The sequence below is a fragment of the Engraulis encrasicolus genome, chromosome 23 (assembly GCF_034702125.1).
Source record: "Engraulis encrasicolus isolate BLACKSEA-1 chromosome 23, IST_EnEncr_1.0, whole genome shotgun sequence".
NCBI lineage: Eukaryota > Metazoa > Chordata > Actinopteri > Clupeiformes > Engraulidae > Engraulis > Engraulis encrasicolus.
In genome coordinates, this window is record NC_085879.1 from 26,245,533 (window position 1) to 26,262,373 (window position 16,841).

Sequence of the window (16,841 nt, forward strand, 5' to 3'; positions counted from 1 at the left end):
TCCGGAGGCTGAAGATCCTCCCCCCCAATTGTTTCCATCATCTTCTCCTCTATAAACTTGGAGCATCTTATCCCAAGATCTCTACACTTCAGACTGAGCATTACCTTCTTCAGGTACGTGGTTGTGTCTTCTGCTCTCTGCCTTCTCTGCTCTGCCGTTCAGGTTTTAAACAATATTTTTCAAATTTAAAAATACACTTGGAGAGCTGATTTAACATCTTCAAGACTGTATTTGGTGCCAGAGTAATCTCTAAGTAGTATTAATTAATGCTGCATGTTTTTAAAACTGTGTATTAGCAGTGTTTGCATCTTGTTCAATTTGTGCATGGATATTTTAACGGATATTTTCCGTTAATCATTGTACTATATATCATGAATGAAAACAAAACTGTATTTGTATAGCCTATTTGTAGGCCTATAATATAATATAATATAATATAATATAATATAATATAATATAATATAATATAATATAATATAATATAATAAATATAAGGTAATATAGTGGCAAATAACATGTATGTATTATATTTTATTATAGTGAATCACATTTCAAAAATATTGAGCAAAACATGGTGGTTACATTATTCTCATGGTTGCCATTGTGTTAATTGAAAATATATTTTTAGGATTCATTAATGATGTTTAAGGTATTATATTAAATCATTTAGTTTAAGTTAAAGACAAGCCTGTGCGTTTGACAACTGCACTGAAATTAAAATGGTACTGTGCCTTAATTGCTATGCAAAATAGTTTGTGAAAAAATTTAACTTACTGCAGCTAGCATCCAGATAACTGAATTCAAGTGAAGTCAAAAGTCAGACAGCTGTAATAGGTCAGAGAGAGAGAGAGAGAGAGAGAGAGAGAGAGAGAGAGAGAGAGAGAGAGAGAGAGACAGAGAGAGAGAGAGATGAGGGTCAGACAGTTAACTTACCGACACGTGCCGGATGGTGTGTGTGTGTGTGTGTGTGTGTGTGTGTGTGTGTGTGTGTGTGTGTGTGTGTGTGCCATCTTCATTCTGCTACTCCTAGCTCTCCAGTCACATATCAGTAGAGTGCACCTGTGGCTGAGCCACAGAGGAAAGCACTCATTAAAAAGAATACACCTGCAAAGCAGCACTGTGTGTGTATGAGAGAGAGAGATGGGGAGGGCTGGTGGTGAAGGAAGGAGGGGTGGAGGGAGGAGAAAGGAAAAGAGGCTAAGAGCAGAGAGAGAGAGAGAGAGAGAGAGAGAGAGAGAGAGAGAGAGAGAGAGAGAGAGAGAGAGAGAGAGTGGGGAGGAGGAGAGAGAAGTATTACAAGTTTAACTTGGCACTTGGAACAGAAAAGTGTGGTAACAGGAATACTCACCATTTTTAAAAAACATTTTCAGGCATTGCCCAGAATAAATGTTTTGTATGTCTGAAACAGATTTAGATATTTTGTTCATCAAAAACTGGGGAAAAAGCTCAGTGGCTTTCTTTCAAATTGCTCAGCTGGAATAGTAAAGTCCAGTGTATATATTTAACTTTCAAAACAAGGCATTAGTCATGTCTCCAGGTTTCTTTCAGACATAATACAAAATCCATTTACAGTTTTTTTTTCTCCTGTTTATTGGATTTCATCACTTCATACTTCATCCTTTATTCATGTATAATAAGAAAAACGATTTATATCAACTTTTCTTTTTCTGGTATCGGAAATCATGACGAAACCAAATACTGATACACAGCCTGCTACACTGTATTAATGATGACATGATGTATTGATGACTGTGAAATGCAGTATGTCTGGCTAGACATGGTTGTAAGTACACAGTGAAGCATGCAGTGTTAGTTCAGCACTGAAAGATTAAACTGGGAGCAAATACACTCTAGAAAATGCATGTAAATTGAGTCTCCAAAGGTTGATTTCACACTGCATCTTATACTGTGTGTTCATATGTTGCCTTAAGTATCCTGTGGAGGGAGCTCTATGCTATCTCTAGAGCAGAGCTGTTTGTCAATCTCTGAGTTGAGAGACGGTAAAGCTTGGGTTTCCTCGTTTTGCCTTCCAGTTATAACAAGACTGGTAATCAGGCATACAGGGTAGTTACCCAGTGGGCCAACAGATCTCAGGAGCAGATGTTTTCTTCCTCAGTCAGTGGACCAGAATGCCCTTAATATTTAAGTCTCAGTCCAGCTCCCTAGTATTTACTTCCTCGAATAACAAATTCAGTAAATGGTTTGTATGTACCAGCTCATGTACTGTAAATACCTTGTTCACTGATGATGGAGTCAAATATTTTAAATTTGTGTACATTTACATTTACATTGCCGTCATTTACTTTGGTTATTTAGGAGGACAACAATAACGGCAAAGTGGAGGCTCAATGCCGTTAAATACATTTTTTGCATTTATGTACATTTACATTTTAGTACTGTCATTTACTTTATCATTCAGGAAGAAAAACATAACAACGCGAAAGCTAAATGGCCAGTGCAGACGGCTTTCCCGCCAGCTTCTACAGCGAGCCGGGTGTGCTCGGGCTCCTGTCCAATGGCATCAGTGCCTTCCTCGTGCTGCTGCAAAACTTCCATGGCTTCCACACTGGCGTCCTGGCACAGGGAGTGGAAGACATACTTGCAGGTACAGATGACAACACAAACCCCAACCAAAACAAATGACGAAGACTAAAACGTTCACTTTTTCCCCCCACTCCCACTACATTAGTTTCACTTTCATGCAATACAGAGCAATAGAGCACCATACACCTCCCCTTCAGTGAAATGATTTAGACAGTCACTTTGTCATTTTCTTCCAGCCACTTTCTCAGTGGTGATGTAACTTCCTAGTTCCAAGCTCAGAGTTACTGAATCATATATAGGACTAGCTGGAGGTAGGCCTACAGTTGAATCCTAATTATTACAGAAATAATCAGGCCTAGTCTAACAAGTGTTTCTATACACCAGTGGTTCTCAACCTTTTTTTTGAACAAATGCCCCCTGGACCTCGCCCTAAACCTCCCAACGCCCCCTTGACCTCATCATAAGTCGGTCAACGCCCCCTTACTATTAAAAAAAAAAGAAATTCTACTAATGCCCCAATAACAACTAAGCTTCTCAACGCCCCCCGCCAGGGCTCTCCAAAGCCCCATGGGAAGGCTGTACCGCCCCCCCTTGAGAAACACTACTATACACAGTTAAAATATGTCAATGTCAATGCAGGTTCTAGAAATCTTCGCATGTGTGAAATCTCTTCCCTTCTTTGTGATGCACACAGGTGTGCACCTCATCTTGATTGGTGGGCTGTGTCAGCTGGTGGCCGGCTTCCTTTCGTACCGTAAATACGACCATCTGGGTGGCACCGCCTTCGTCGGCTACGCCGCGCTGTGGATGAGCTACGGCGCCACGCGGATCTTCCAGGGTGCCGTCACGCCCATTTCCCCAAACATAAACTCGACCAACACCTCCTCCATCCTCACCGAAGACGCCGTCTACGTCAACATGAGTAGTGGCATGACAACGTTCCTGATTGAGAACGCCACCACCACCATGGCACCTCCGAATGCAACAGTGCTCGACCTCTTTGTGGCCCAGTCGGCCGTCGCTGGACTCCTCCCGTACATCCTCCTCTCCTTCATCCTGGCCTTCTGCTCGGCCACCGTCAACTACATCATGCCCTTCGTGTTCGGAGCCATCACGGCCACCCTGGTGTTCGAGGCCGTGGCCGCGGTATGTTGGATATGCTGTTACCTAAGCTATGTTGTTATGTTTAATGCTAACCCCTCTGCACAGAGCCTTATTGTCACCAAAAATGTAATGGCCAAGTCATAATCTGTTACCTAAGGCTCTGTGTAAAGATAGCAATATTGTTTTGATATACAAACCCCAACTCCGATGAAGTTGGGACGTTTGGTAAACAGTGAATAAAATCAAAATGCTATCATTTTCAAAACATTCAATCTATTCATTAGATGGAGAATACTGAAAAGACAACATATTAAGTGTTAAAACTGAGAAAAAATATTGTTTTGGGGGACATATGTACTCATTTCTAATTTGATAAATCCAACACGTCTCAAAAGAGATGGGACGGGGATCAGTGAAATTTAGTAAACATCCAAATAAGATAAAACAACAAAGAAGAACATTTCAAAATGAATTGTACTGACGGACAATATAGGTGTCCAGGTATAAGATCATCACAGAGAGGCTGAGTCACTCAGAATTAAAGATGCGAAGGGAATAATTACCATAGTTATTACATACATTTTTGAATTCCCTTTGATTTACCACGATTGAGTGTATATAAGACATATTTTTGTTAATAAAATCATTGTATAGGTTCATGACATCATGCAATATATATTGGCTGTAGTCTCACTCTAATTCCTGGAGTGCTAGAGCTATTGAAAATTGACCATATTAAGAATGCTTAATGCATGAAAATGATACAGGGGTGTAACATTCTCCTAAGCACCTGAGCTCACTTGAAATAGACCCAGAAGACATGGGAAACTGTCCTTTGCTTACAGAAGTCAGCAGAAGTTGTAGAAGTCCATTCTTTTTGACAATAATAGAGCATTGCACATCCTGTGCTACAGTAAAAATGGACCATCCAACTTGTGTTAGTGCTAGCTTCAAAAGTCAGCCTCCATGATGGCATGCGGGTGCAGTAGTGCATTGGTTAAGATGTTCTCACTCATCTGTAGAGTTAAATACAGTGCTGAATGGTATAAATGGGTTTTAAACAGCATGAAAAGCCACTCATGCATTATATTTTGAAGGGAGATCTTCGATTACTGCCACATAGTAAGGTCAAATTGCATTCTCTACTATGTTTTAACAGTTTGGCTCCATCATAAGGACCAGCAGGTGATAAAATGGTGGGTTTTTGGTCAAGACCTGTCACACTGTAAGCACTACAGAAAGGAAAACTTTGCAAAACATGACAAGGAATACACCCACCATTTAAGCTGGTGAAATCATGTCCAAGATAGGAATGAACACTGTTTTTTATATAAAATCATCTCATCGGTTAATGTATTTAACTGTTAAGTGTTGTCTTTTGTTTTGTTTTTAGTCTTCCTCGACATTTGCTGCCATTTATTGTCCCCGTCCCAACTCTTTTGAGACGTGTTGGATTTATCAAATTAGAAATGAGTACATATGTCCCCCAAAACAATATTTTTTCTCAGTTTTAACACTTAATATGTTGTCTTTTCACTATTCTCCATCTAATGAATAGATTGAATGTTTTGAAAATGATAGCATTTTGATTTTATTCACTGTTTACCAAACGTCCCAACTTCATCGGAGTTGGGGTTTGTAGATGAGTCTTTTCAGCCGGTGGGCCCATCTGCACAAAGAGGCTACATTCATATTTATGACTTCCAATCTTTTCAGGTGGGTGGCAGCTGGGCGTTGGTGGTGTCCGGTGTCTTTGAGCTGGTCATCCTCCTGTTTGCCATCTACGGCTCGGCAGCGCTGCTGGTGAAGGGCCTGGCTCAGCGCTACATCCTCAAGGGCTTCGGAACGCCGCTCTTCAACGTGCTACTGCTGGGCACGGCCAACTCGGGGGGCAGCACGGCCCAGAGCCTGGGCCAGGAGAAGAAGAAGAACACCAAGTACGCCGAGCCCATGGCGTTGGGCTACTTCTGTGACACCGTTTCGCCGTTCATCTTCGCCTTCTACGCCTTCGGCTACTTTCCGACCTTCGCCGTGGGCGCCGTGTGGGTCTCCATCAACTCCGCCTCGCAGATCCTCTCTAGCTACTACGGTTACCTGCGCCAAGACACCTACCACGCCGCCAAGTACGGCCTACATGTCACCTATTGGCTGGTGAAGGCCTGGGAGGAGTTCGTGGTGTCCGTGTTCCTGGCGCAAGACGACGACGCAGCCTCCGGGCGGCTTGGCATGGTGGGCGACTGGTTCTTCGTGGCGTCGGCTGTCGTCCTCTGCGTGGTCTGCTTGAACATGGACACCTTAGAGCTGCTCCACAACCTCTCCTTCCTCCTGCTCACCATCTCCACCATCTCCCAGATCCCCCTGCATGGCTATTACTACTTCTACGGCGTGGCGTGCTCGATCTTCACTGCCGTGTCCCTGTACGGCACCTTCGCACGCCTCATCAACTCCATTGCCGAGAAGCCCCTCATCCGCGTCGGGCCGCAACCGGTCTCCGCGGCTAGGCTTGAGGCCATTCTCAGCGGGCTCAGCCACTGTAAGGGAGCCTTGACCAAAAAGGAGCTTGCCGAAGGGACCCGCTGCCAGCTCCCAGATGTTCTTTTCTACATGACCAATGGGATCGCGGCCCTTTCAGCCATTCAGGCCGAAGACGTGCCCGCTGCCTTCCTGCACATGACCGTGCCCTGGGTGCTGATACCTGGGGCCATCATGCAGTCCTTCGTCAGCCGCCTTCAGGTGCAGAGGGGCAAGCGCTTCGGCTCCGTCATCCCTTTCCTATACGCAGCCATCTGGGCAACATGGGCCTGGTACAGGTTTGCAGGTAATGCAATGCAACTCTTTATGTGTCTGTGTGTGTGTGTCTGTGATCCATATGTGTTCTGTGTGTTTTATACCACAGGTACACATACACTCTCAGAAATAAAGGTACAGAGCTCGTCGCTGTGGTAGTACCCTCAAGGGGTGTACCATTGCGTCGCTTGATTGGTACCCCAAAAAAGAGGTGACAGATGCATATTGGTCGACATTGCAAGAAACTGAACGCACCTCTTTTTTGGAGTACCAATCAAGCGACGCATTGGTACTCCCCTTGAGGGTACTGCCACAGCGACGAGCTCTGTACCTTTATTTCTGAGAGTGTAGGCTTCAGTAGATAATCAGTGATTCAGAGTGCCATATATTCCAAATGAACAGTTTTTTTACCTGTCCAATTCCACCAAATGATTGCCTGATTAAAAGATCACCTGGTGGAACTGGACAGGTAAAACCAGGTCATTTGTAATATATGACACTTGATTCTACCACGTTGAATGACCACCACTGTAGATCATAAAAGTCTCATATAGGCCTCATTGTGGTGTTTCTTTTCTGTAGGACATCTGCTGCACATCTTCCCTGCAAATGCCCAGGGCTTTTCCGCCGGAGCAGTGGCCTTCCTGGTGATAAACGGCTTTGTCATGCTGATTGGTAAGCTAAGGTTCATACAGTTCTTCATTTGCCATGTTTACTTTGTACATAATGCCAATTCTGAATAAATAATTCGGTATTAAATAGTTCGGAATTAATATTACTTTCCGTCAAGTTTACATGAAGAACTCTCCTTTAATTCCAAATACAAGTCTGGGCATCACAAAGCATATAGATTGGACAGAGTATATACGCGCTGGGTCTCCACCATCGATGCAAATTATAAGGCTGCATGGTATTCAGTAGAGTAGAGTTGTGCACTTTTATTATTATCCTGAAGGAAATGAAGGTGTCTCTCAGCTTACATAAATACACAAACACAAACCTACAAATAGACCTTAATTAACATTATTGTATGTTACAGTAAAAATAAAGCACTATGCAATATGTCTGTCTGCAGCTGCTTACGGGAACCTGGTGTTATTGATCCTGACCATCATCATGGAGGTGGTGCTAGTGTGCTTTCTGCTATCCACACTTGGAACTCTTCCATACCGGCTTGAGAGTAAGTGGCTAACTTCAATCTAAGAACATTATCCAGTTCAACGTATAATTTGTTGATACTTCAGGAAAAAAGTGATTACAGTATGTCCATTTAACATTCTTTGTTTTCTTTTTTTATTTGTTTGTTTTCTTTTACAGTTGCCATGCTAGCTATATTTGCTATTATCTGCCTTTATGGCGTTTTGGCATCCCTCGTCAACTGCATCTTCAACAAAACACTCATTCCGTTGGGACCAGCACTGCTGAAGGTATGTCAGAAGGGTCCTCATCTATGAAACAATATAAAGTATAATATGCTGACACAGACTATTGAAATCAGGGTTGCCAGATTGGGCGCTTTAGGCTGCAATTTTCCCTTCGTGATGAATGCATCATCATAGTGAATAATTTGAATTGAATGGTGGTTTTAAGTATTTGTTAAAAAGGTAACATTTGTGAATGGGCAGCATGCATTCTGGAAATGAAGTACTAAAAATATTACACAGTGCACCTTTAAAATTGGGTGGGATTTAGTGCCTAAACGCTAGCCTGATTATCATCGACTTTCAAATCTCTTCGAGACTTGGTCTGACCAAGAGCATAACAATTAACATTTTCCAAACAGCATTTCCCAAATGGCCTCCCTTGGTTTGCTAATGATTGTTTGCTTCCCAACAAAGTGGGAGGAGTTCCCGTATTTGCGTACTTGCATTGACTCTTGACCTGACTGGTAGCAACGCTGAAGCTGTTGCGACGTCGCAGCCTTTGAGCCTTTGTTGGGATGGAAATCATCAATCACATCTGGCAACCCTCATTTTCAAATCTGGGGTGCATTTCTCGAAAGCGTAATTGTTAGCAGTTAGCAACTTGGGTAGTTGCCCATGGGAAAAAGTGCATTGCAACTAACAAAGTAGCTGACGTAGTTAGCAGCTATGGTTTCGAGAAACGCACTCCTGAGAAGTTTCAAGCATCGAACTTACAGTATGTGATGTCCCCATTCTTTGGCTCTCCACAACAGAGCAACAAGAGGAAGACCCGACCTGCAGCTCTTCCCTGCCCCGTGGCCAACTCTCGTCTGACAGGTGGGATCATGCAGATTGCCAAGGCCCTGGATGAAGGTGGCGTCTGTGGGATTCCCACAGATACAGTCTATGCCTTGGCTGCTTCCTGCAAGAACCCTGCGGCAATCGAGAGAATTTACAACATCAAGGTACGTAGGCCTAAGTCCTCCTGACATTTGACCATTTACGTACCATTTACCAACCAAGAATTGTTTCTGTTCTGTTCCATAGTGCTTGCAATGACCATTTTAGAAAGAGATTTTTTTGTCTCTGAGGCTATATTTTATTCGTTGTGACAGGTGCATTTTAGGAAATCACGGTTTTAGAGATATTCATTTTTGAGAGGTAGAACTTTTTGTGTAAACAAAAGGCCTTAAAAGAGACATTTACAAAACTGGATCTAAACCTTCTTTGTCTTCTTTCGATTTTCTCAGGATCAGTCTCTGTAGAAGCCATTGTGTATTATTAACTGTTCCATGCAGAGTCTCAATCATATCCTTGTTGCTACTAAACCAATCTAGTGATCCTATCTGCACCAAGAGGCTACAACAGCTACAACAGAAGAACGTAACAATGGGTATTTCTCAAAACCTAGCGCTGTGCACTTCCAAGTGTATCAGCCTAATTAGTCACGCCCAGTGATTGGATACTCTTTGGTGAACTCTACGGAATATCCAATCACTGGGTGTGACTAATAAAGAGTATCCAATCACTGGGCGTGACTAATTAGGCTGATACACTTGGAAGTGCACTGCACTAGGTTTTGAGAAATACCCAAAGTGTCAGATCTTCTCTTAATATTCGTCGTCCTCTGTCTACTTCCTCAGGATCGGCCACTGGAAAAGCCTGTTTGCATCTGCATTGCCAACGTGGAGCAGCTTGTGGCAGCCAAGCCGCCCTTCAGCCCTTTGCTGTGGGAGTTCATGAGAAATGTATATCCTGGAGGCATCAGCTGCATCATCGCCAAGGGAGACTGGCTCTACAGACTTGGTGAGTGAGTTTCTCAAAAGTGTAGTTGTTAGTTAGCAACTTGGGCAGTTGCTAGTGGGAAATTGCATCGCAAACAACTAAGTAGCTTATGAAGTTAGCAACTATGGTTTTGAGACTAAAACGGTCTTTAGTCAAAAAGGAAATTAATAACATTCTAAAACAGAAGTCAGAATTTCTAATTCACAGGACAAGGCAACGCTATTATTTTCAAGGCGCTAGACCTAGTCATCTACTTGCCATGAGAATTAGGGCCAATGATCACTTTGCAGATATACCTATGATTAAATCTGAGGATGGTGTCATTAAGACTGACCCTGTCGAAGTCAATGCTACCTTTCAGAGTTTTTATACGAACTTATATGAATCTGACGTCACTCTAGACAAAGCCCAGTGTGTTTCATGGTTAGAAAACCTTAATTTGCCGCGGCTCACAGCAGAAGATTCGGCCGTCTTAGACAAACCAATCACGCTAGATGACCTGAAGGAGGCAGTACAGAGTATGCAGAAAGAAAAATCCCCGGGTTTGGACGGGATCCCCCCTGAGTTCTATGTAACGTTTTGGGAACAACTGGGGCCTTACCTACTTGACATGATTCTGTTCTCTCTTGATAAAGGGGAACTCTCAAGGGATGTTAACACTGCCTTGATCTCATTGCTCCTGAAAAAAGATAAAGATCCTTCTGACTGCTCTAGTTATAGGCCGTTAAGCCTCTTGAACTCTGACCTTAAAATTTTTGCCAAGCTTTTAGCCCAACGCCTAGAGCCTTTCATGCCCAATTTAGTCGATCATGACCAAACTGGATTCATAAAAACAAGAATGGCTGCAGACAATGTTAGACGTCTTCTGCACATTATTGATGCGGCAGAGTCCTGCGATACACCAATGTCACTCCTATCTCTGGATGCCATGAAGGCGTTCGACAGATTGGAATGGCCCTTTCTATGGTCTGTGCTGGAGGTGATGGGCTTTGGCCAATCTTTCATTGGGATGATTAAAGTTATGTACTCTAATCCATCGGCACGCGTCTTAACCGGGCGTACATTTTCTTCTCTGTTTCCTGTCTCTAGATCCTCACGACAGGGTTGTCCCCTGAGCCCTGCACTGTTTGTTCTCTCGTTAGAACCCCTTGCCCAAGCTGTTCGTCTGTCCCAGTTGGTATCTCCTATAACACTACACGACACACGTCATCATCTCTCTTTATTTGCAGATGATATCATGGTCTATCTAGAAAATCCATCTCAATCCATCCCCCATCTTCTGTCTATTTGTGAGAATTATGGCAAAATGTCAGGTTTTAAAATCAATTGGTCTAAATCTGCACTTCTTCACTTGAATGAGGCCGCCTGCAACTCCAACATTTCTTCTTGCATTCCGATTGTCAAGCAATTTAAATACCTTGGTGTGGAGATCTTCCCCTGCCTAAATAAAATTGTTAAACACAATTTCTTAGTAGCCCAAAATAACGTTTTGAAGGATATGGAAAAATGGGTGCTTCTCCCGATGTCTATCCAAGCCCGTGCCTCAATTGTAAAAATGAACATCCTGCCTAGGATCAATTTTGTCAGCTCCATGCTTCCTCTATCGCCGACTACTGACTACTGGACTAAATTACATTCAGCCGTTTCTAAATTCATCTGGAAAGGCAAGCGGCCGAGACTTAAACTGGCCACCCTTCAGAGGAAAAAGGACAATGGTGGTTTGGCTGTTCCTGATTTTAAACTGTATTTTTGGTCTTTTGTTTTAAGACCTTTCCTTACTTGGCTTAATCCCGACATGCCTGCTTCTTGGCTTGCTTTAGAACGCGCCAAGACGAAACCATGGCCATTACAGGATGTTCTCTTTTCTAATATTACTAATAAGCAATGCCAACTAAGATTTGGGCCCATCATCTCTTACCTCATCAGGACCTGGCGGGTAGTAGAAAAGTTTTGTCGCATAAACTGTAACTGGCACTCACATTCCCCTGTATTCCACAATAAGTCGTTACTGATAGGTGGGAGTCCTGTAACAGCACCGCTTTGGGAACAACGAGGGGTTCATTATTTAAAAGATATATTCAGTGACTCTGGCTTGTTACCATTCTCTGACTTACAAAATACATTCAATTTGCCACGTTCTACCTTTTTTTTCTATTTACAATTAAGATCTGCGCTCAAAGCACATGGTGTCCCCTGGCAAAGTTCCTTGCCTACTCATCCTATCCGTAAACTGTTTACTAGTCAGTCATCAACAAAAGGTATGGTATCTAGGCTTTACCACTTCTTGGCCATACCCAAACATATTGGCCTCCCTATAGAAAGGGTCTGGTTGCGGGACTGTCCTGATCTAAGCGAAGAATTTGATTGGGACGACGTTTGGTCCAGCATCTCAGAGGTGTCGCGCAACCCTGATCACCAATACATTCATTATAACTTCATCCATAGAACCTATCTGACCCCTGTAAGGATGCACCACATGAAAATAGTCAATAGCCCTTTATGCACGTTTTGCCCAACTCAATCACACGGCACCTTTCTCCACATGTTCTGGGACTGTGGCCCTGTCTCTCAGTTTTGGAATGATGTTGCATCTTGTCTGTCTCGTTTGTTCAATGTCAATGTGCCTGTTCACATGGGTGTTTTGATTTTGAATGACTTGTCGCCTCTCTGTGTTACTGGAGTAACTCAGAGGGGAATCTATGCTGGACTAACCGCTGCCAAGAAGATGGTAGCTACACGGTGGAAGCCACCCCATGACCTCTCAATGCGCCATTGGAGCCTCACGTTTTTGGACGTTATATTCATGGAACTATCCACAGCTAGAGTCAATGCAGCTTCAGAAAAGACTTTGGACTTTTGGCGTAACCTAGCAGACTCTATCAAGGACTTGATGGGACACTAGAGCCTTTTTTGTTTTATTTTTTGTTTTGTTTAATTTTAGTTTTTGTCTTGTGTTTTATCTTTATGTTTGTCTGTTTCCTGTCTTTGCAGTTGTTATGTGTCTGTGTCGTGTTTGTCGAGTCTTGTCTGCCCTGCCCCTCCCTCTTTTTCCTATTTTACGTGATTTGTAACTCTATTTGTTACGTTATAACAAAAATCATAATAAAAATTTGATCAAAAAAAAAAAACTATGGTTTTGAGAAAAGCACCCCAGTTGTGTTTTTCAAAACCGTAGTTGCTAACCTACCTTAGCATCTATGTTGGTTGTAAAGTAATTACCCATTGCCAACTGGTGAAGTTATTAACTGGCTAGCAACTATGTTTCTGAGAAACGTTTAGTTGCTAGCTGGTTAGCAACTTGTAGTTGCCTACATTAAATTGCATGGCAACGAACAAAGTAGCTCATGTAGTTAGCCACCATGGTTTTGAGAAATACAGCCCACCATCAAAAAAGTTTACTGACTAATTAAAGCGACATTCCACCATTTGTGGACTCATTTTCCATCTGGGCAGTGACTGATGGGTTTCTTGATGGTCTCACTCTACTGTAGGTGTGGGTGGAGCGTACGACCGCGTTGGCACCAAGGACAGCATCATGATCCGCGTGCCCGACCACACGGTCACCATGCACCTGTGCACCCTCACCGGCCCCATTGCCATCACGTCCGCCAACCCCAGCGGGGAGCCAGACAGCCTCCACCACGACATGGTCGTCTCGTGAGTAGCCTAGCTTTACGCCATAGTTCATTCATTTGCTGTAAAGATGGGTAGCCTAGCGTATGGCGGAATATTAGTGAGTAGTCAAGTCGAGTCAGCTTTTATTGTCATTTTCTTTATGTGCACAAGTCATAGAAGGAAAATGAAATTACGTTTTCTCTCTATACCATGCCAGGACATAGACATATACAAGACAGATATTTTACAGACTGACATAAAGTGCAAGACAGGTTGCATACAGGCCAGTTGTTGAGGCCCCCATGGCTGCTGTGTCGGGTATCAGCTCAGCAGGCTGTGACAGTGACTGACTAAAGGAAAGCGTAAACATTGCGTGTCAGAATCGTAGCTTCTAAATGCTGTATGTCTTATTTGTAGGCTGTTCATTTTGGTGCTTGTAAATGAAAGCGCCTTTCAACAGAGATGTTCAGCTTTGACTACCAGAGATTTCTAATCAGCTCTTGTGAGGATAAAGGGCAAACAGCTGAGTAGGTGCTCCACCTTTTGACTTCTTAAACCTTTCCTTGTGCGTGACAAGCATCACACAGTATCGTTGACGCTGCCCGTTTTCATGTTCTGTTCTGTTTAAATCCAAATATGAGTTTCTGAATTGTATCATGCTGATAATCAGTGTAGATATACTGTATGTGTATTGCTATTGAGTGTGGGAGTGGCCATTAGTGTGACGGACACATTGATAGATGCACTGTCGTCTACGTACTAAGTGTTGTGGTGCCATTGGGGGATTTCCCAGTAGACAAGCGTCCTGCTTTCGTCTCCATTCAGCTAGACATTGACTCAACATTGATGTACAAACCTACTAACTAAATCATGTGGGTCAATGTTCTAAGTACACATGGAGAGTGACATGACATGAGAGGATTTGTGTGATGGGGAATAAAAGTTTTTAGTTTTGGGTAGAGTGCACACATCCAAAAACACTTGTGCAGGTGCCAGACAAAAAAGTCAGACAGTTGAAAAAGGTAGGTCTGCACACTGCCGATAAGCTCCAAAAAAACAGACTTTATTATTTAAAAAGCAATGTTTCAATCGAGCTTATCGGCAGTGTGCAGACCTACCTTTTTCAACTGAATAAAAGTTTTTACTCACTAATTAATTAATTAATTAATTAATTCATTCATTCATTCAATCTTTCATTAACAGGCGTTTGGGTCACAAGCTCCAGGGTGTCCTTTGCGATGGCGAATCTGCAGAGGTGGCCCCCTCAACTGTTGTCAACTGCCTCCGAATTGATGAAGGTATGTGATTTAATGTGATTTCTAATATAATATAATATAATGTAATGTAATGTAATGTAATGTAATGTAATATAATGTAACGTAATATACGTAATATCATATAATATACGTAATATCATATCACATCAATAACATTCAATAATTTACATGTAATCAACATTTAATCCATTGAGGAGTTCAAGATAAATGATGAATATGGGCCTGCAAACACATAATTCCAAAAACAACTTTTTGGAATTTAAGGTCCAATTGTTGTTCATGTGTGCCGATGTGATCGCTGATGGTGTCTTGGATGTCTCATGTTTGCAGGTATCATCACGTTTGTGAGAGAGGGTTGTGTTCCCACTGCCAAGGTCAGGCAGATATTTGAGAGAGTAAAGAGCAGCATGGTGTGAAACCACCCGCCAACACAAGAGCAACAGCAAGACTAATTTCCTTTTTTACTGTACACTGATTACTTTTGGTAATTTTTTAAGCATCCTATGCATCCCACCAAATACGTCTTCCGAGCTGACCTGAAGAAGCGGTTGCCAAAACCCGTCTTGAAGCGTAATCAGTGTACATTTTTTCCCCTGCCTCACTCCTGCACTTGCATTGCTGAAGCCTTGTGCACATGGACTTTCATGAACTTTGATTGTCATTATTCATTGTATTTCTCTATTTGAATGTGGTTCTTGGAATTTGTGAAATGTACACACTTCTTGCCATTTTTCTTTCCTTTTTCTTCTGTCTTTTTTGTTGTTGCATATTTTGCTCATACATATGCTGGGCATATGTACACTACATCATACCAATGTTATAAGTGGTGTTTTAACAGTGCCAAATGAACAAAGTTGTTCTGCATTGGATTAATAATAGCCTATGATAAGATAAATGTTTGGGACATGTGTACCTATGGTACAGATCATATGTACAGTAACAAAGATGGATGGTGCACCAATAACTTGATGGAAATAATAACACTAATAAATAACAATAAAAAGTAAGGGGAAAAAAAATATATAAATGATGTGGATATCTTTCAAGTTACAGTAGGCCTATATGTATATTTAAAGTCTGGCATCATCTTTGTATTTATTAATGTTTTTTTATTTACTGTAAAAAAAAAAGATTTGTGAAAAGTCTGTGAAGATCAATTATTAAAGATATATGCTACATGATAATGTCCATTTTGTCCATTTCTTGAACCTTAAAGGCCCAGTAAATGACATTTGTGTTATTTTCCATGTGTCCATGGGATAAAATGATGATTTGTGAAGGCAAGGCACGTTTATTTGTATAGCGCATTTCATACACAAGTGCAACTCAATGTGCTTCACAAAATTAACAAATGCAAAAAGAAAGGAAACAGGGAAGAAAGAAGGAAATAAATTAGAGTCAAAAAACATTTAAAACATTAAGATAAAACATAAGGTAATAATAATAATAATAATAAAATAAACATAAAAATAAAAAAATAATAATATATTTAAGCTAGGGGAAAGCATCTGAGAACAGTTTTGTCTTGAGTCTAGATTTAAAGCTATCAATAGTGGGTGCATTTTTTACGTCATCTGGAAGCTGGTCCCAAAGCTTTGAAGCATAGAAGCTAAAGGCTGCCTCTCCACACTTTGTTTTGACTTTTGGAATCACCAGGAAAGTGAAGATATTACATTACAATGCACTTGGCAGACGCTTTATAATCAAAGCGACTAATCGAGGACATAATCCAACATCACCTGCAGATACAAGGTGCACAGGAAATATACAGAACAACAAGTGCAGATGCTAAGAGCTGTTTTTTTTAGTAAAGTAGAGTACACACACATACACGCATTGGCTCAGTTCCAAATGAAAGGCAGTGGCTCGATGACTCCCCTCCTACATAAACAGGTCTGTGATCAGATAAGTGAAGTAAGCTGATGAGGCGGTTGTTACGAACGGCATTAACGCTGAGCATTTGATGTTACAGCGATTCTATGGCGGGAGTTACGTTCATCACATTAGCGCTTAGCTTACGTAGGCTATTTGAGCGGTGAAAGGCCGCCAGACGGTGGAATCGTATATTAGCCTCTAAATAGATCTAGTGACTAACATCATATTTAGACATTACAATCAGGGCTGTAGTGGAGGGTAAACGCACGTAAACGCCGTTTACGCACCTCTGGAATTTAGGAAATAGCGTTTACCCACCTCTAAATAGCGTTAACCCACCTCTAAATAGCGTTTACGCAGCTCTTAATGGCAATTACGCACGTCAAAGTTCCCTGCGCCTTGTGATCTGCCGTTGGAATAATCCAAAATGAATTTGGTGTCATTTAAAAAA

The 16,841-nt window shown here is 42.0% G+C and overlaps 1 protein-coding gene across 1 annotated transcript; it reads left to right on the forward strand.

Annotated features, from left to right (window-relative positions):
• Positions 1–56: 56 nt before the first annotated feature.
• On the forward strand, positions 57–15,663 carry si:ch211-153b23.3 (uncharacterized). Its single transcript, XM_063190644.1, has 12 exons — positions 57–113; positions 2,420–2,605; positions 3,239–3,690; positions 5,365–6,466; positions 7,018–7,110; positions 7,511–7,615; positions 7,753–7,862; positions 8,612–8,803; positions 9,482–9,644; positions 13,115–13,280; positions 14,442–14,536; positions 14,846–15,663. The coding sequence occupies exons 2-12, from the start codon at positions 2,449–2,451 to the stop codon at positions 14,929–14,931; spliced, it is 2,721 nt and encodes a 906-aa protein (XP_063046714.1). The 5' UTR covers positions 57–113; positions 2,420–2,448; the 3' UTR covers positions 14,932–15,663.
• The last annotated feature ends 1,178 nt before the right edge of the window (positions 15,664–16,841 follow it).

Coding starts and splice junctions, on each gene's coding strand:
- si:ch211-153b23.3 (XM_063190644.1), top strand. CDS start 2,449: ATGGCCAGTGCAGACGGCTTTCCCGCCAGCTTCTACAGCGAGCCGGGT. Junction 7,111..7,510: donor CGGCTTTGTCATGCTGATTG/GTAAGCTAAGGT, acceptor GTCTGTCTGCAG/CTGCTTACGGGAACCTGGTG. Junction 13,281..14,441: donor CACCACGACATGGTCGTCTC/GTGAGTAGCCTA, acceptor TTTCATTAACAG/GCGTTTGGGTCACAAGCTCC.